Source organism: Barbus barbus (genome assembly GCF_936440315.1).
Source record: "Barbus barbus genome assembly, chromosome: 31".
In the NCBI taxonomy this organism is placed as follows: Eukaryota; Metazoa; Chordata; class Actinopteri; order Cypriniformes; family Cyprinidae; genus Barbus; species Barbus barbus.
This window is the reverse complement of record NC_136759.1, coordinates 6,106,143-6,126,393: the sequence shown is the minus strand read 5'-3', so window position 1 is coordinate 6,126,393 and position 20,251 is coordinate 6,106,143. Positions and strand designations below refer to the sequence as shown.

Here is a 20,251-nt window from a genome sequence, read left to right as displayed (position 1 = left end):
TAAGGCCCGCCCAAGAGGCCATATGACTGACAGGTAAAGCAACCAGTCACGTATCATTTTGTGCCACGTCATGTTTAAGGGTGTGGAAATGTCGCCACAATAACAGACTGGTGTGTAAAACTCTCGTACATATTTTAAAGATTCTATGCCGCAAACTTACAATTTTTCACCTACTTTTGAAAATCCAGCGTTTAGTTGATCCTGACAAGCGCTCGTCCTCACAGTTGTAAACACGACAACTTTCTTCTTTCGTGAGGGGGTTTGGCACCACAACATTTTTGTTTCCAGGTGGAACGTTAAAGAACGCGACACGCACGTCTCCCGGAAATCCTGTATACTTCCACCAATCTGATAACAAGTGTGCCATATGCATCAGACGCATAGCCAACGGTCCGTGGGCGTGACGGCTGAGTCTAACTTTCAACTAACCTAATTCTGTTGTGTATATATCATATATATTTCTAGAAATGTTTTTAGAAATCTGAACCTTGTGTCTGCTTGGTTGTGATCGTTTCACTGTGTAATCTGACTTTACCTTTAAACATGTTCAAATGTGAGCCAGCATCAGATTATTTATAGCCCACTAAAACATGCAAATAAGCTCAAAGGAACCTGCTTATCTACTTGGGCTTCAGATGTCTTGTAGGGAACTGCCAGCAATTGGTGATGTTCATGTGGGAGGGGCGGTAGAAAACCAAACATGGTGTTTCTTCTGATTTAGAATTGGTATCTGAGAAAACAGTCTACTGTTAGTTTGGACTGGCACTTATCTGGAAAACTCTCCATAGCTTTGGCATTTAGGATGTATCACTGTTTAAAGCCACTGTTTTTATTAGTCAGAGAGTGAGTAGCTACACTGTTATTTAATACTGGATAAAACGATTAATTTCTATGCAAACAATAGTGTATTATAGAGACCGAAAACAGGCTAACAATAGCATTTTTAAGCTAGTGCTTGACAAAAAGACCAGACAAACCCATTGCCATATTTCGCCATATTGATCAATGCAATTTTTTCCATTTATTTTTCTGCAGTGGTCCATTTTTATTTTTTCTTCTTCTTTGAATGTTCCTTGAGACCAATTAGCCAGCATCCAAAGGTCTAGTGAGGCTCGTAGTCATCAGCCGTAGGCCGATGGGGAAGGCTTGAGGGGCTGGATAGGGAGGGTGTAGACGATCACTCTGTATTCTGAGCACACGTCTTTGGCGCACTAAAACGGATGTGGACCATCGTGTCGAACCCTCCAGAATGCTGCTCTACTGGTTCGGCAGGTTTACAGGTATTTGTATAAGAGAGACCGTTTTTGATCCATTCCCTTTCTTTTATTTAATAAACGCCTTTTGTTTTTGCACAAATGCTTGTTCCCAGGAGCACATTCACACACAGTCTGTTACATTCCTGGGAGTGTTATCTAAAGAATCTGCCTTGACCTGGAAATGGGATCAGTCTGTGCCAGCATGCACTCTTTTCTGTTTGCTAACAATCCATCAGCTTGGATTGCATGTCACAGATTGTACAGTAACCCTGCGATGGGATTTGATTTACGCCACACCGGGGCTGACATAACCAAGTGCTTCACATGCCTTTTGTTATGAGCAGGAACAAAGTTGTTTTAGTGCTAGAAGGAGAGTGTTTGACATTTTATGAACGTGATTTAGCACAACGCTAAATGTCTTGTTCAGAATGCTGTTCCAGATCTGACCAAAGCACTAGTTTTTATTAGCTAGGTGACACGTCTTCCCTTCTGTTATTGGCATTGTTTATAAATATTTATTTTGAATTAAAGCTCCTTGACAGCGAATTGGCCCAAAAAAGCTGGGTCATCCTGTCAGAGATGTTGTGAACTGTGTGCAGGTGTTCTGTTTTTATGTTAAACGGAGATTGTATAAAAGAGCTACCTTGTGCTTTTAAAATTATAGTTTGTTGTCAAGTCACCTTTATTTATATAGCACTTTTAACAATGTAAATTGTGTCAAAGCAGCTGCACAATATCAAAAAAGGAAAATAGTGTGTCAATAATATAAAATGAAAAGATTAAAAAAAAGATTTTCGGTTAAAGGCATTTCATTATTGAATTCAGTGATGTCATCATCCAGCTCAGTTCAGTTTCAATAGTGACTTTGCAATCAGGTCGACGATATAGCTGGAAATGAAGTGTCCCCAACTAAGCAAGCCGGAGGCGACAGCGGCAAGGAACCAAAACTCAGAGAAACCAGGCTCAGTCGGGGGGCCAGTTCTCCTCTGGCCAAACAAACCAGCAGTTCAATTCCAACTGCAGCAAAGTCAGATTGTAAGGGGTCAACTGGTTCTAGTGGTCTTTCCCGATGGCTGTCTAAGTGGCGGGGTCCTCACTGGGGATCTGTCTCTGGCGCTCATCTCAGTGTCCTGGTCTCCGCCGACGATCAGGGCCACATACATCATCTCCCGGCGCCAATCCACCATCTGATCCGGGCCACATACATCATCTCCCGGCGCCAATCCACCACCTGATCCGGACACGGACTGAGAAACAGAATAGAAACAGACAAATATTAGCGTAGATGCCATTCTTCTTATGATGTAACGAGTACATCATCTGTTATGGGGAGTGTTCCCGGTTCCGGTTGATCAAATTAATGCAGCCTAACAATCCTTTAACGGATTTGAATAATAGAAGTGTATTAGTGTGTATGTGTAAGCCAGGTTAAATAAATGTGTCTTTAATCTAGATTTAAACTGACAGAGTGTGTCTGCCTCCCGAACAGTGTTAGGTAGATTGTTACTGAGTTTGGGTGCTAAATAGGAAAAGGATCTGCCGCCCACAGTCGATTTTGATATTCTAGGTATTATCAAATGGCCAGAGTTTTGAGTACGCAGCAGACGTGGAGGACTATAATGTGATAAGAGATAGCTCAAGTACTGAGGAGCTAAGCCATTCAGGGCTTTATAAGTAATTAACAAGATTTTAAAATCTATACGATGTTTGATGGGGAGCCAATGCAGTGTTGACAGAACCGGGCTAATATGGTCGTACTTCCTGGTTCTAGTAAGGACTCTAGCTGCTGCATTTTGGACCAGCTGTAATTTGTTGATCAAGTGTGCAGAACAACCACCCAATAAAGCATTACAATAGTCTAACCTTGAGGTCATAAACACATGAATTAGTATTTCTGCATTTGACGTTGAGAGCATAGGTCGCAATTTAAATATGTTTTTGAGATGGAAAAACGCAGTTTTACAGATGCTAGAAACATGGCTTTCAAATGAAAGATTGCTAAATCCTGACTGGAATTCCTCACAAATACCATTTTTCTCTAAGAAGGAATATAATTGCGAGGATACTACCTTTTCTAGTATCCTTGACAGAAAAGGGAGATTTGAGATCGGTCTGTAATTAACTAAATATTTGGGGTCAAGTTGTGTTTTTTTTTAATGAGAGGCTTAATAACAGCCAATTTGAAGGTTTTGGGGACATATCCTAATGACAGTGATGAATTAATAATAGCCAAAAGAGGATCTATGACTTCTGGAAGCAGCTCTTTTAGTAGTTTAGATGGAATAGGGTCTAACATACATGTTGTTGGTTTAGATGATTTAACAAATTTATACAATTCTTCCTCTCCTATAGTAGAGAATGATTGAAATTGTTCCTCAGGGGATCTATAGTGCACTATCTGATGTGATATTGTAGCTGTCGGCTGCATGGTTACAATTTTATCTCTGATAGAATCGATCTTGGAAGTAAAGTAGTTCATAAAGTCATTACTGCTGTGCTTTTGGGAAATGCCAACACCTGTTGATGCTTTATTTTTCGTTAATTTAGTGACTGTGTTGAATAAATACCGGGGGTTATGTTTGTTTTCTTCTAGAAGAGACGAAAAGTAATCAGATCTAGCAGTTTTTTATGCTTTTCTGTAGGATAGGGTATTTTCCCGCCAGGCTATACGAAATACCTCTAGTTTTGTTTTCCTCAATCTGCGCTCCATTTTCCGGGCTGCTCTCTTTAGGGTGCGAGTGTGCTCATTATACCACGGAGTCGGACTGTTTTCTTTGATTTTCCTTAAGCGTAAAGGAGCAACTGTATCTAAAGTGCTAGAAAAGAGAGAGTCCATAGTTTCTGTTACATCAAGTTTTTCTGCGCTGTTGTATATGCTGAGGAATTGAGATAAATCAGGAAGATTACTTACAAAGCAGTCTTTTGTGGTAGAAATGATGGTTCTATCATACTTGTAATAAGGAGTAGAATTTACAGTTCTAGCTATGGAGTTTATACAAGACTAGATAATGATCTGAGATATCATCGCTTTGCTGCAGAAGTTCAACACCACTCAAATCAATTCCATGTGACAGTATTAAATCTAGAGTATGATTTCGACAATGAGTAGATCCGGAAACATGTTGTCTAACCCCAATAGAGTTCAGAATGTCTATGAATGCTGATCCTAATGCATCTTTTTCATTATTGACATGGATATTAAAATCGCCAACAATTAAGACTTTATCTGCAGCCAGTACTAACTCGGATAGAGAATCAGCAAATTCTTTAATAACGTCTGTGTGGTGCCCTGGTGGCCTGTATACAGTAGCCAGTACAAACATCACAAGGGATTTATCACTAACACGTGTTTCTCTAGATAATGTTATACGCAGCACCATAACTTCAAACAAGTTATACTTAAAGCCTGCCCTCCGAGAAATACTGAGAATATTGCTATAAATTGTAGCAACACCTCCCCCTTTACCTTTTGGACGTGGCTCATTTTTATAGCTGTAATCTTCGGGGGTGGACTCATTTAAATTAATGTATTCATCTGTTTCTGTCAAACAGAGCAAATCTAGATTATTATCATTGATAAAATCATTTGCAAAAAGTGCTTTTGTAGAAAGGGGCCTGATATTCAGTAAGCCAAGCTTTATCAATTGTTTCTCTGTATGGTAAACATTTTTTTATTTGTTGAACATCAATTAAATTGTTACTCTTAATTTTGTTTGGCCGTTTTCTGTATTTTCTAGTTCGGGGAACAGATACTGTCTCTATAGTGTGATATCTAGGTGAAGGAGTCTCTATGTGCTGAGAATTAACTGACTTCTGTGACGTGAGGAGGCTAGCAGACGGTCGGTTTAGCCAGTCTGTCTGCTTCCTGACCTGGGCCCCAGTTAGTCAAGTACGAACTCTAAGACCATGTGCCATATTTCTAGAGAGAAGAGCGGCACCACCCCAGGAGGGATGAACATCTCTTTTCAACAGGTCAGGTCTGCCCCAAAAACTCGTCCAATTGTCTATAAAGTCTATGTTATTCTGCGGGCACCACTTAGACATCCAGCCATTGAGTGATATTGTTGTACTATGTAGACATGCTTTACAACAGCAGTCACAGTGTGAAGCTATGAAATTCAGAAAATAATGGAGATAACTAGGGATGCATGATAAATTGTTACTTTATTGGCTGATAATAGTTTTAAATAAAAATTTAGATTTGTTTATTTATTTTTTAAACTTGGATTAATCTGTCACTCAAAGTAAATCTTTAAAACACTAATATATTAACACTGTTAAATTTCTTTAGCAGATTGCAAAATATTTTTTTTCATACTGTACATTATATTGTGATGCTTAATTCACTTTTTAAACGACTGATTTGTTATTTAGAAAAAACCTGTTTACATTTTAATATTGGGCATTTATCAGCAACGACGTGAAAATAAGAATTTTGATGATCAATGTTTCTTGAGCAACAAATTAGCATATTAAAAGTTACGAAGGATCATGTGACACTGAAGACTGGAATAATGATGCTGAAAATTCAGCTTTGCATCACAGTATATATATAAAAAAAAAAGTATTAACATAGCAAACTTTTTTTTTTTTTTTTTTTTTATAGTAATATTTTACTAAGCAAAAAAACAATTATTTCAGAAACATAATAAACTTACCAACCCCAAACCTTTGAACACTACTGTATATTTTCAGCAGATTAATTTCTATTGATCATTGCATCATATATATATATATATATATATATATATATATATATATATATATATATACCATAGATCTTTTTTTTTTCATTGTCTCATACCAAGTTTTATTACTTTAAGACCTCTGTCCTTCTATTAGAGCGACAATGGGAAAAAAAAAAATTGTTGTAAGACACTTAACTAGAAAACTAAAATGCTACAAAAGTCTGCCCTTCAAATCCAGCAACCTTAATTGTAGGCATTTGCATTTGACATTCCCTATTGTGGTTCCTGTCAGAAAAACATCTGCTGTCAGCCGTCATTGAGACCGTCAGTGATCGTCACAGTGATCTTAACAGGGAGTCATAGACAGAGGGTCTGTATTTGACAGATCTCATTGTTCAAGTTGACTTTGAAGAGGTCCGGCCCCAGGAAACCAGGGAGATGGTGCAGCCTGCATGTGACGGCTCAACACCACCCTACCGATCTCTAGACACCAATTCCAGCTACCCGGTACCTCAGGACAATATCATCAAAAACACAACTCTCATATCCCCCGTTTTTGTTAAATTGCTGACACAGTTGACCGGTTTTAAAAGCCTACGCCTCAACGTTTAACAAAAACATTTGAATAATTTGTCTCCAGAGAGTGTCCCATCACAGCTTTAGAGATTTGTTTTTAATGGTAGAGCCATGGAGCAGCTGTTAGTGCAGATGTTCCTGACACATTGAGCTGTGGTTCTCATGTGGGTCATGCAGGTTTAAGTTCAGCCTTCCTTTGCATTTCCTGTTATGTTTTTAAAATAAATCTCTTATACATTGCACCAGTCTCCAGTGTCACATCATGATCCTTTAGTTATCATTCTAATATTATGATTTGCTGTTCAGAATTATCAGTTATTACAAGTCATTGTATTTGAACTTATTCATTACAAAAATAAATTACCTTTTTAAAATACATTACAATAGAAAATAGTTATTTTAACTTGTAATAATATTTCAAAATATTACTGATTTTACTGTATTTTTGATTGAATAATTGCAGCCTTGGTGAGTCTTCTTTCAAAAATGGTAAAAGCCTTTGGCTGGTAGTGCAGATCCTTATAATCAAAGGCAAAAGATCTGCAAAACTTGTTTTAGTGTGTTAGTTTTTGGTTATCTAAGCTGATGCAGACCAACTATTTTTCATGCGAGACAACTGGTTGTGCTCCCTAGAGGATGAGGAGTTGAGAAGAGTGTTATTTTCCATCTCTCAATGCAGACATTTATATTTAATCATGGTTATGTACAGGTAAAGTAAGAAATTGAGTCATCCAGGGTCAGGGCTGTGTGCTGTCCCCGGGGAAATTGTTAGGTTAACTGTCTTGCCCAAAGGCACAGCAGTGGTAAGTATTGCAGGGCTGCAACCGCAGAAGCCCATGTATCCCTACTTTATGAATGCTTTAACCTTTATGTGATGAATGCACTGCAGCTTACTCTGTGTTCCAGTACAATATTTGCAAGAAAAAAGCTTTTAATGCCATGCATTAAACAGCTTTGTGGGAAGCATTTGGACAGCTTGCAGAGAAATCCTGTTTTGCGTGCATCGGTTTGCAAACTGAATTTGATGTTCTTACCTCATTGTGCAGAATGCAGATTGAGTTCTACTACTACAACCTACACCTCAGCTTTGCACTCTTAAACGGGTCATGGGATCTGTTCCAAACCTTTTCAGCTGCCTACACATGCAGCATTTTACAGCATCAACGACACTCTTCTCATGTGAAGGCCGTTGAAGGTGTCCTTTGTTTCATTCAGTACTGAAAAGTATAAATTCAAAAACTGTTCAATCTATTAATAAAATGGCTATTTTACCCAGAGACATTTTTCACTGATTCTTCTTTGCCTGCTCTTGAGTAAACCCTTATGGAAAGGTACGAGTCTTATTAGAAATGTTGCAAATAATGAGTTAATTTGTGTCTTATTCCCTGTGTTTACTAAAGGACTACTTGTCTGATGTACATACTGGTTTCTGTCTCTCACAGTGAACAGACATAACCATCTGAAGGACTTCATGCTGGTGGTGTCAATAGTCATCGGAATGGGAGGCTGCTGGTTCGCTTTCATCCAGAACCGGCACTCTAAAGACCACATGAAGAAGATGATAAAAGACCTGGAGAGCCTCCACCGGGCGGAGCAGAGCCTTCACGACCTACAGCAGAAGTGAGAACCTGTTCTGCTCTTTCTCTATTTTTAGATTCTTGGACAAGTGTGAGAAACTCTATAGTGACTCTCAAAGCACTTGGCACAGGTGTAAGGCATTCCTTTATCAGTCTGCACTTGTTTTTAAGTTGTTTTTGTGCATGAACATGCGTTAGACAGGCGTCTTTGTCTGATGCAATGTGTCTAAAGCCACGTTGCAAGAAGTTAGGTGGGTGGCTTTTTTTTTTTTTTTTTTTCTAGACTTGAGTGTGTTTATGGGGTGCAGTCTAACATGTTAATGCTTAATAAAAAATAAAAAAACAGATTATTTTTCACATAATTTAGCTTTATTCTACACCGCTCTGTCCCTTCTCCTATGATGCTCTGATGATTTCCTGGTTTTATGAAGCCCCTCCTTCAGAAATACGTGATGGGCTCAGATTGGTTAGCTGGCCCAGTGTATTGTGATTCACGAAACCACCTAGTGTGCATTCACGCCCCTCACCTCAGAGCATGCACTCTGGTTATATTGTAAACAATGGCGTCGTCAATATTGCTTATCAATTTGAGCCCGATTGAGACCCAGAGGATATTAGTGAAGATAAAAGTGAAGTGAAGTGAAGAACCAAGATTCAAGATTTGTATTTGTCACATACACAATTATACAGAGTATAACCAGCAGTGAAATGTAGGTCCAAACCTCCAGTGGAGCCTTGTACTCCTGTTTATAGTGGAAGAAACTAATGACACGTACTATGTTTTTACGTACAGGAGTTCATAAAGTGAGAATGGCATTACTTATGATTTACCGTAACCTTTACCGTTTAATCTAAATGAGTTCCTATGAGCTTAGATATCAGACTGGTCTGTTTTTAGTGTTTAGTGAGCCTGGACTTCCCTTCTGAGGGAACAGGATGTTGAGCCACCTGGGAATAAAGTGCTGTAGAGAACATATGTTTAAGAGAAAGAGGAATGGCTTGAAAATGAGGACGAAATCTAGCTATCTATCTGTCTTAATTTAAAAGACTTGAAGTTCTGTCCTAATGCTATGATGACTTCACGATTTTATTATATGACAAATGAAAACTGCATATTTGATAAAATAGTACCTTGTGGTACTTGTAATGTGAAATTAAACCAAACATGTTAACCTCGTAACCATTTTTTTTCCCAGCATACATAGAAATATTCCATTTTTCTTAACATGGCATTATGCAGTTTATTATTATTATTCACTTTCTTTTTCTGAAAGACTTTACAACTTTACAATTTATGTTTTCAAACCAGAAAAGGCACCTGTTACATTTAGCAGCAAGTGTTGAATACGTCAGACGGCGGTGTTTGCAAACCATTACACATATGCTGAAAATCTTTAGGAATGTGAGAATGCGGATAACGCTCTGATCCCTCAATTCCAACTGTCATTTGCTAGCTTCCTGTAGAAGTCCTCATGCAGACTCGTAGTCTGTCACCTTTTAAGAGAAAGGCACAGGAGCGCGTGTGTCCGGAAGAGTTCCCATATCCCTTTAACATGTGAATGAAGTGGCAGTGGAAACTATGCAGAGTGTGTTACAGTGGAAGACGTCCAGCATGCTGTGTTCTGACACAACCGGCCGAGTCACCGGGTCACGTCTCCAGTGATTGGTGGGTGAGAAGCCTACAGTGCTTCGGTCACCCCGGAGGGAGGTGATTAACCCGGATACTTCGAATCATCTCCGCTTTTAACTCGAGGATAAAAATAAAATGAATGCCTCGGCCAGTTATGTCATACATGAACGCTGGTCCGTGTGGGCTGTCGTTTCCCAAAAGTACATTTAATTTGATGTAGGCTTGTTTTAGGAACATTTCGAGATGAAACGAAATGTCAGTTTGCCCTTTAAACAAGCTGCAGTGGCCGTTTGTATGTAGGCATTTTTTTTCTCTATTTGAGACGTATTGTGAAGGCTTATCAAGGCGTGTTGAGTCAGGCTTTGCAGCAGTTTTCTGTGTAGGAGTGTTGATGCATTTCCCACCAGACAAACCTCTTCCAAATTACCACACGCGCGATCCCTGTCCAGTCACTCTGAGTCAGAAATAAGCTGTAATGTGGTGCAATTTAGTGTGCTTTAGTGTGCCGCCACGAGGTTGCTAGGTCATTCGGGGTTGTTGCAGTGGTATTGGTAGGATGCTTAGATGATTACATTTACCAGTCAAAGGAATTCACAAGTCTAAAATTATACACCTTCTGTTTTCACATTTTCATATTTTTATTGATTTGAAAGCTGTATATAATATTTTTACTACTTCTTATATTTTATGTAATACATTATACAGTACATGCATACTCTAACAGTCAAACCTTTGAAATATTTAAGATTTTTTTTTAAATGTTTCTGAAAGAAATCACCAAGACCAAAGCCGATTTTCAGCATTACTTTACAGCATTATTATTTTCAGCATTATAGTTTTCAGTCTCAAATGGTTCTTATTTACTTTCTTTCTTTCTTTCTTTCTTTCTTTCTTTCTTTCTCTCTTTCTCTCTTCAGCTTTGGAAAATATATTCATATAAAAAAAAAATCGTAATATTTCACTATTTCTTTTTTTACTGTATTTTCAAAACATTTGACAAATCTTTTCACGTTTTTATTTATTTAATTTTTATAGATAAATACAATTATTTCCTTTTTTGACTTTTACATCCGTCTTCACTGTAAATGGCACTCTGGGAAAAATTAATTTGAAAGTTCGTTACTTTCTCATTATGGCATATTTTTTTTATAGTGTTTTTTAGTAATGAAGTCATTTTTAGTTCTTTCTCTAGTGTATTTGAAGCAAGCTCACATGACTCATTCTTAGAAACCATCCTCATTCTCTCCCATAACTCTCACATGCTCGTTTGACCCTCGTAAAATCCGATGTGAGAGAATGTTCTTCACAACGAACCGTGTTTATCTAAGCTTGCAGGTGCATGTTTGTGGGAGAGGAATAAAAAAAGAATTGAATTGATCATTGCATGCATAGTCTAGGCTATTGTGTGTAGCGTCTTTTGTTTTCATAACTGTGCTTTCACCAGCACAAAATGTTTTGTTTGAATTTGTGAGTAAAACAAACAATCGTCGTTCGAGCTCAAGCAAAGATGGCAGGTCAGACGAAATGTTTTGTTTGAATATGGAGAAGTTGGTAATTGAAAGATTCGAAAACGATTAACTCTAAAGCTTCCTGATTACATGATCATAAAGAGTTTTTGAGATTGTAAATGAGAAGACTTGTCTTGCTAGATATTTGTTGTTGGCATGTAACACTGAGGTATGATTACTTGATTTAGAGGGTGGTGAATGGCAGAGGTCAGGATTTTCGGTTCAGATCACCTTACACTAGTCCTTCACTCAATGACCACTTCTCCCCCAGTCCACCTGTTTCTCTTTCCATCAGGCCTCTGAAGCCTTCGGTGTGCCATCTTCTGGATATCAGTGACACTGCATGAGCCATACAGCAACCGCATTCATTCCAAAATACCATTAATTTTCTTCATAGAGAACAATAACAGTTTTCAAAACAGATCTAGCATGAGTTCAAACGGGTGATGTATACAAAGTCAATCTGATTTAAGCTTCGTTTGAAAATGTTAGTTCTCTGTAAGAATTATGCTACTTATATTTGTGTGCAATTTATATTGTGTCTTCTGAGGCAGTCCAGTGTGCCCTATTTTTTTTTCCAGTGGAAATGCCTCAAGGTAAGCCCCCAGACAGATAAAGGGAAGATTGATCTGAGGTTTTATATAGATGCGACCAAGTAAATCAGGGGCCCCGCGGTTCCTCTCTCTGTCGCCAGGAAAAATGGTTAATCCTAAAGGAAGCCTAGAGTTGCTAGTGTTGTTTTCGCTCCTCTCTTCTGCTCTATGACATCATCTTCTTTTCTTTTTAAAGCCGCACCCTAGTTTTGCAATCAGAGTTTCCTGTGAATGCAGTTTTTGGCTGACTGAACATGCTGCAGTTGTGTGTGAAAACTTCATGTGATGTGACTATGGCTGCACATATATCTGTGCACTCAGACGTAATAAACCCAGGCAAACAGCAATGACTATGTTATGATTGTGACTTCTAAATCTTTAGAGCTTTTATCCTGCTAATGGATTGTTTATAATGGATTTTTATGATGACCTGACATCACCTGTTTTTTATTAGTCAAACCAATTTTTCCAAGAACTTCTAACTAATGTGAGTATTTGCGGTTAGTAAAAGACCAGTTTATAAGCCAAGCCAATTGTTGACCTTTTTGAGATTATAAATAACTATTTGTTTTGTATTATTTTATCAGTTATTTATTTTTACAGAATTATGCAGATTCAGTTTTTTGTTTTTTTTCGGAGCGGAGTATTTTATTTTATTTTGTTTTACTTTAATTTGATTATTTATGCACATTCTGTTTTTGGATGTTTTTTTCTGAACTTATTTATATTATTTATTATTGTTTTTTTATTTGATTTAATTTATCTATTTATGTTTTTCAAAATCAAACTGTTTAAAAAAAAATCACTAAATAATTAAATAATAAGAAAACATACAAACAGATTTTCAGTGTGGTTTCAGATGCTTTTGAACCCCAGTGTATATATTGGTATAAATATCAGCTATTGGGATTCCTTTTCCTTTTTTTTTTTTTTTTTTTTTAATGGTGCGCGATAGAGAGAGCTCGACCATTTGTAACGTAGAGACAGAAATGGCATGCCATCATGTAAATAAGATAAATAACATAAGGCTATTTAGTTTGTTTGTTTAATAAAAGAACAAGGTATAGACCGGTTCTATCGGAAAGGTAACTTTAAATGACTTCTGTTGTGATCTGGCGCTATAGAGAAGATATACTTAAATAAAATAAACTTGACCTTCAAGGGGGGCAGGCCGCCCCCCTAATATAATGGCAGGGGAAACACTTTTTCAGTTTTGAATAAAATGGCTCTTAGTTGCATAGTTTAAGACTGAACCTGATTTCTCCAGTCATCGGTGTCATTCAGAAATCATTCTAATATGCTGATTTGGTGCACATGAATTATCATCGTTGAAAACCATTGAGGTGTGGGACTGATAGTTTTTTCTTTTTCTTTAATAAATGGAAAGTTCAAAAGAACATAATTTCAAACAACATTTTTTGTATAGAAGAAAAAAAGAATTGTCTACCGAATAAAGCGTATTACTGTGTAACTGCATCTACATTTATGCACTTGTCAAGCACTTTTATCCAAAGTGACTTGCATTACATTCAAGGAATGGGTTTATTAGTTCATGCATTCACTGGGAATCAAACCCATGACATGTTTTGCTTGTTTGATCTGCAGGAATGCATCTTGCATTAAAAATTGCACATTTTAATGACTTCTGTTGTTCACGTCTTTTCTCCTCTGAAAGTTTAGTGCACAATCTTTGCCAGATGTGGCTTGGTTCATGAATATTAATTGCGTTATTTTCACCCTAAAGCGAGCCTTGTTAGGTGAGCGCCTAGCTTTAGTAGAAATGCTTTAATCAGCTAAAACATCCATTTGACTTCTGCTTGATCCTAAAGTTGTTGTTTTTACCCTGCTGGCTACGTTTTCTTTACGTTTGGTCAAGCAAAATAAATCTCTTAAACATTTTGTTCTGGTAGGATGTAACACTAGTGTTCTGTGACTTATTTTGTGTGGATTTCTTTACACAGGCTACAGATCGCTCAGGAGGAGCATCGTTCAGTGGAGGTGGAGAAGGTAAACCTGGAGCAGAAGATGAGGGACGAGATCAGTGCTGCCAAACAAGAAGCGCAGAGACTGAAGGAGCTCCGAGAGGGAACTGTGAACGAGCTGAGCCGACAGAAATACGCAGAGGAGGAGCTGGAGCAGGTAAAATCACCTAATAAATATGTGGTCAGACTTGGATCTAACCGGTCTAGACCTCAAATTTGAAGGTTCCGCAATATTGCCCTTATCTTGATTCTGATTGGATAGGCTTTTTTTTCTAAATAATGGTCAGAAATTAGGTGGAAATGCTTGCAAGATGATCTGAAAGGTTATCAACAAAATGATTTCCTGTACTGATGAAGCTTGAGTATCTTCCCAGTGCAGTGTCCAGTGCATCACCAAGCTGTGGCCTACTTTACTGAGCAATTACCGCAGTGCTGTTGCATAAGGGGCGGTTTAACGCTTCAGATCTGGAGCTGGAGAATCTTTGCAGAAGCTGAAGAGAGAATTATAACAAGCTCTGATATGTCAAGGACAGCAAGTGGTTCCTTCTGTGACAGTATAAGGTTTCAGTTTGTTTCTAGATGTATGAAATGCACAAGTGGCATAAATAGATCTGAATTGTTTGTTTGCATTGGTTCCCCATGTTGGCCTATTAAAACCCTGGTGCTAAGTGGGTATTCTGGGACATAGGGCGGCACAAATCTCTGTGGGTTTGAAGCTCATTAGCGCTGTTCTGTAAGAAAGGGGTCTTTCGGCTCTCTGACCCCTCAGCCCACTCCCCAAGGCCCTTATTGGATGAGCTCTGTTTATTTACCGCTCTAATGGAGGAGTTGATTAACTGTGTTTATCTTAGTGAGGTTAGGTTGGGGTGCAAAGCTTATCTGTGGCTAATTAATTTGCATCTTGTTGTAGCAAAAATGTTTCAGGCAGTGAAATGCATGTTGTTTATTCTCATTAGCTTGCCAAATGAGTCATTCATGAGTCATGTAAATTAGTTAATTGTCATAATCGCATATGCAAATTATGTGGTAAATAGAAGTTGAAAGGTTAAATACTGTTGCAATTTCAGTATCCAAGCGTTGGGGCTCTTAATTTGCAGCATTTACAGGTTTTGTAGGGTTCTGCGTGGCATGTTTATTGCGAACCAAACTAAAGCCATTAAAAAAAGTTAATTGAAATAGAATAAACAAATTCTGAAATATAAAATAATAAAACTTCAGTTAGCTGCCAAGACAATATGACTAAAGTACTAAAATGACTAAAACAGAAAAAGACCAAAAACTATATAGACATTTAAAAAAAAAAAATTACTAAAACCTACGACAAAATTAAAACTTTATCGAAAATTATAACAAAAACAGAATTAAAAATATGAATAAAGGTTAACTGTATAGCAGCGATACTAAAATAACGCTCCTATGTGGGCAGTATTTTACAGCAAGGTCCTGTTGCGTAATTTTTTAAAAAAATGTATAAGCTAATAAGAACGATTTCTTTGTCTGATTAAAAAGTGCTCCCATCTGAAAGCAGCCTTGTGAGGTTTGCATGATGATCTGCTTTGCACTCTGATCTGATTTTTCTCTGGCGCCACCTGCAGGTACGTATGGCCCTGAAGAGGGCAGAGAAGGAACTGGAGTCTCGCAGCAGCTGGTCTCCTCCTGACGCCCTGCAGAAATGGCTGCAGCTCACTCATGAGGTGGAGGTGCAGTACTACAACATCAAGAAACAGAATGCAGAGAAACAACTGCAGGTGGCCAAAGACGGGGTGAGCAGTCATTCTTTTAGCTAAGATGGAACAATGGTAAAAACATTTAGAATACTGATGACAGTACAACCCTAGAATGTGGTAACAGACTTAAAAATGTTTTTAGAAATGTTGCATGTTTAAAATGATTCAATTAAGCATATATTTTAATATCAGAAAATAGATTTTTATGTAATGTAAGGTTTGACTAGGATTTAAAAATATATATATATTTGATGAAAGAAAAGCTTTAATAGATTTGTGAGAGATCAGTAGATGGATTTATAATAATAATCATTGTCTTTAAAAAATGTCACATGGTTTAGGCTGAAAAAATTAAGAAGAAGAGAAATACTTTATTTGGGACGTTCCATGTGGCACATAGTTCTTCACTGGATGATGTGGATCACAAAATACTTGCAGCCAAGTAAGTCACGCAAACATTCCTCAACATTTCTGAGTTGTAATTTCAAAAAATTATGCAAACTCCTCACTTTTTTTTTTCCTCGAGACTGGTCACTTTTTTTAATTCAGTTATGAAAAGGTAGATTGGTCTTACTTGTATTGGAAAACTAGTTCTTAAGTTCTTAACATGTGTCTAAGTTAATGCAACTGGTCCCTAGTTGTTTTGCATAGTATTTTATTTTTCTCTTCACTTCAAATACTATGTCTAAAAGGGTAATATTTGATGTATTTGAGGTCTGAGATGTGAGAACGGTGAAGAGAGAGGGCAAATATTTAGCATTTTAGGTCAGCATTGCCATCTAATGAGCCAGTATTGTCTTAAATTGCCTGCATAGCACTTCATCTTTTATAACATGGGAGTTTTACCAAATATATTCTTGATTTTTGTAGAATGTTGCAACGAGATGTTAAAAAAAAGTTATTTATTTTGTGAAAATTACAGTTTTGGACATAAGGTGAGACAAAATATGAAGAAATACCTTAAAGTAACTATAAATGAGCATGTAAAGCAAATATCTTTAAAAGAAATTTTGTGTGGAGCATACCCCTGATATGCACAATGTTCTCAGCTTTTTTCCACCTTACCTGTTTGCATCTTAGAATAAATAATTGGAAAAAATAACCCTTAACACCTATCGGCTTTAATCAATTTGTCTCCAGGCAAGCTCTGGGTGAGGTAACAGCAGCTCTGAGAGAGAGACTTCATCGCTGGCAGCAGATTGAGTTCTTAACAGGCTTCACGCTGGTCAATAACCCAGGCCTGCCCTCTCTGGCATCTGCCCTCAACCTGGACCCCAGCTTCATGGGCGGCCGCGGCACACCCCAGCACTTCATGTCCGACGACATGGATGACATGGACGAGGACATCGTGTCACCAGGAACACTTCAATGTAAGGACTTACCGGACAGCGATAGAGATAAGCCCCAATCAGCCAAAGGCCAGCAAAGACCTCGTGTTGTTTTGTCCAAATCCCAAAATCCTTAGTTTTGAGCTATTTATGTTGTCTGTGCGCAAGTTCTGTCAGAAATGGTTATATGCACTGAGCGTGTTTGCGCATTTCTTATCTATGCTTTCTGCTGGAGTGTTTTCCCTCCATCTACAGGTCTGTTTTACACAGAGGGGAGTACTTCAAGATCTTCGCTACGCATTGCTGTCATATGTCTTTGAAATGGCAATTATGCACATTGTATACATTTTTTCTTTTCGATAGAGGGTTACAGGGTAGGCCAGAAAAAATGGGCCCATATGCAAATGAAGTGGTCCTGTACTAGTATGAAGTCTAAGTCTGAAGTTGTTGTGGATTGTAATACTCCCATCTGAATGTGTGAAATAATGTTATCAAACAAGCTCTCAGAAAATAGTTGTTTTTCCAGGTACAAATCATAAAATACAATTGGTGTTCATTGGGCAAAATTGATTAATTTTGAAATTTGTATCGCTTATCTCTTTTCCACAATATATCTTAAGGCTGGGACACACCAAGCTAACTTCAGAGAACTAGCGGCGATGAAAGCCGAAACAAAGATATACAAGATAAACACAGATATATGAATCGTAAACAAAGCAGTGCTTGCTTACCATTTTGAATATCAGTAACATTGATAACTTTAATAATTTTAAGCGGCTCATGTTATGAAAACATTCACATATTAGAATGATTGGGAAAGATCACGTTACATTTAAACTGCCCTCTGTCTGTACCGCCTTCATTTACATGCTCGTTTTCATCACTTTCGCTGTAATTCTCGGGCACTGACTCGTTCGCTAAACTGAAAATCCAATCTCTCTCACTGAACACGCTCACTCTCGCCGACGGCTCCGATGCCGATTCAATAAACTGCCGCCGACGTGAGCCCGACGAGTAGAACACACCAAACAAACTTGCCCGACCTTCGCTCGCCGCCGGCTTGGTGTGTCCTGGCCTTAAACGCCCTGTGTTCACCTTCAAGGCGCTCGGCTGAAAACGTCCAGCTGTGAGTGCTTAAACCATTCTGCGGCACAGCATTTGTTTAGTTGAGACACTTTGGTTGCTATGATATGGAATATCTGTGGAAGTGTAACTAGTATCTTATTTTTTCAGATAGTTTTATGAATAAAAAAAAATGTTAACTATATAAAATACTTGCTCTGGACCTGGTTTTAAATGATTTTGTTCCGTTGTGCTTTTATTGTCATCTGTTGCTGTTATACAAGTATGATGTGGCAGTTGGTCGGTGTGGAATTTGTCGTGCCCATCCTCCAGCTGACTACAAAGTGACAGTGATGAACACTGCGAAAAAGACAGCACGCTCCTGCCGTTTTTTTTAAAAAATGCAGCGTTGCGATCCCATAAATAAAAAAAAAAATGCTAGCCTCGGGGGGGGGGACGCTTTGCTGGACACGCGGCCTAAGTGCTGTTCTAACAAATAGGAACTCAAATCCTTGAAGTTTTTTTTATTTAATTGAGTAAAACATTGCCAAAAATCTAATTGTAGAAGACTGTAGCACTGTGTTAGTAGTACAGTTATTAACAGTTGCACCCCTGCCCTGCCCCTTACCCCCTCCAGATGCAGCGTGTCAAATGGGCCGCCTTGCAAGTGATCTCTGGTCTTTCAATTCGGATTGCCAGTCGTTTTGGAAGTACTCTGGTGGGCTAAACTACCATGCCCTTCATCCCAACCACTCCTCTCGCTTCCACCTGAACCACTCTCTTTAAAAGCGATATGCTGCCCATATCTGGACAAAGATACTCGCCCAGTGTACACCTCTCACTCTTGTTCTTGTCCAAAGCTGTGAAATGGTTTACTCTGAAATGCATGATCTCTCTTAGCCTGTTTTGTTTTCCAATTAATCACATATCACTAAGAAAACGTTAGACTTGTAAGTCAATCCTTACATGATACTATTATCTTAATTGGCTTGAAATTGATATGAAATCAAAATAGACCACACATTAATGGTCTTTTCATAAACAATTAATTGGTAAGTTAATTATGACAATTATAAAAATAGCCTTTGTAATGTTTCAAAGTATAGTACCAATCCCTTTTTTTTTTTTTCCAAGATCTATTCAATTCTTGATGGATAGAAACAAGAAATGCACACTAAAAAATGCATGAATTGGTTGGTTGGGGTCCAAACTTGTCCACAACTTCCCTGTTTTGTCTATTTCTGAGAAAAGCCATCAAGTTTCTACACGCCTATACATTTTTCCTTCTTAGCACCCACCTTAGTCTCACTGTTTCTTGTTTCTCCTATTCCAGCTTGCCACTCGTCACCCAATGTTATTTTAGTGTCTGCATGCTCTGAGTTGTTTCTCTGAGTGACCTAATTGTTTTGTGCCCCTACAGCTCCCAGTATGATGTCACTCCGGCAACGGCACATTGACCCGCAGCTGGCCATGGGTTCGCAGAGGTTGGTAGAGAGTTGTCTCACACTTGGTGGGCAGGAAGGGGAGGGTAGCTTGTACTCATCCAGGCATAGGACGGCGCTACGCCAGGCACGCAGCCAATCTTTTGGGCAGTTTGACGCACTGGGACTGCCTCCTCTTTCCTCAGCAGTGTCTCATCCTGCTATCTACTCCGCTGCCTCATCCCACACTTCCTACTCTTCCGTCGCTACTGCCCCTCATGCATCCCACTATCACTCTTCACATTTCCAGCCCATGGACACCATCCCAGACCTCCCCTATGATGCCAGCCCAGAGCGCCCCCACCATTGCGGCAGCCATGGGTATCACTTAATTCTGTTGTGCTTGTTTTGTGCTTCTCACCTGGCATGATCCTGGAACTCCATCCAAAACATTTAACAGGACTCTTTTACCACACATTTCACACTTTCTGGTGAACCACTACTTGTGGGGTTTGTTGCTATACTCTCTAAAGTTAATTACACTGCAGCTTGCAACTTGGCTGTGCAACTTCCTGTGACGTTCTGCCTTGTTGCTTTATCTGTTCTTGCACCGTTTGTCCCTTAACTTTGAACCAGTTCTCACACCTGCATGCCTGAAATGACCATGTTGTGCAGGGGTGGCCAACATCCAGCAGTGCCTAGCTCAGGGCTCTTCAACTCCAGTCCTGGAGACTTTAGTTTCAACTTTAATTAAATTGGAACTGGATTTGGACTTGGACTTGAATAGTCTTAATTAGCTTGCACGTACCCCAACACACCAACACACACAATAGTGCTGCAGACCTTGATTAGCTTGTTCACATGTGTTATTGAAGATTGGTACTAAACTCTGCAAGACAGTGG

General features: G+C 38.6%; 1 protein-coding gene across 3 annotated transcripts in view; it reads left to right on the top strand.

Moving 5' to 3' along the window:
* The window catches only part of LOC306851443 (stromal interaction molecule 1-like), a 43,100-nt gene that overhangs the window by 19,933 nt on the left and 2,916 nt on the right, over nucleotides 1-20,251 (top strand). For 2 of the 3 annotated variants that reach the window (XM_079387675.1, XM_079387676.1), the window contains 6 exons: nucleotides 7,963-8,140; nucleotides 13,790-13,967; nucleotides 15,406-15,573; nucleotides 15,879-15,979; nucleotides 16,678-16,907; nucleotides 19,348-19,411. In XM_079387675.1, coding sequence (XP_079243801.1) covers nucleotides 7,963-8,140; nucleotides 13,790-13,967; nucleotides 15,406-15,573; nucleotides 15,879-15,979; nucleotides 16,678-16,907; nucleotides 19,348-19,411 — 919 coding nt within the window. Of the gene's footprint in view, nucleotides 1-7,962; nucleotides 8,141-13,789; nucleotides 13,968-15,405; nucleotides 15,574-15,878; nucleotides 15,980-16,677; nucleotides 16,908-18,564; nucleotides 18,646-19,347; nucleotides 19,412-20,251 lie in introns of all 3 variants that reach the window. The other variant, XM_079387677.1, reaches the window with a different exon arrangement.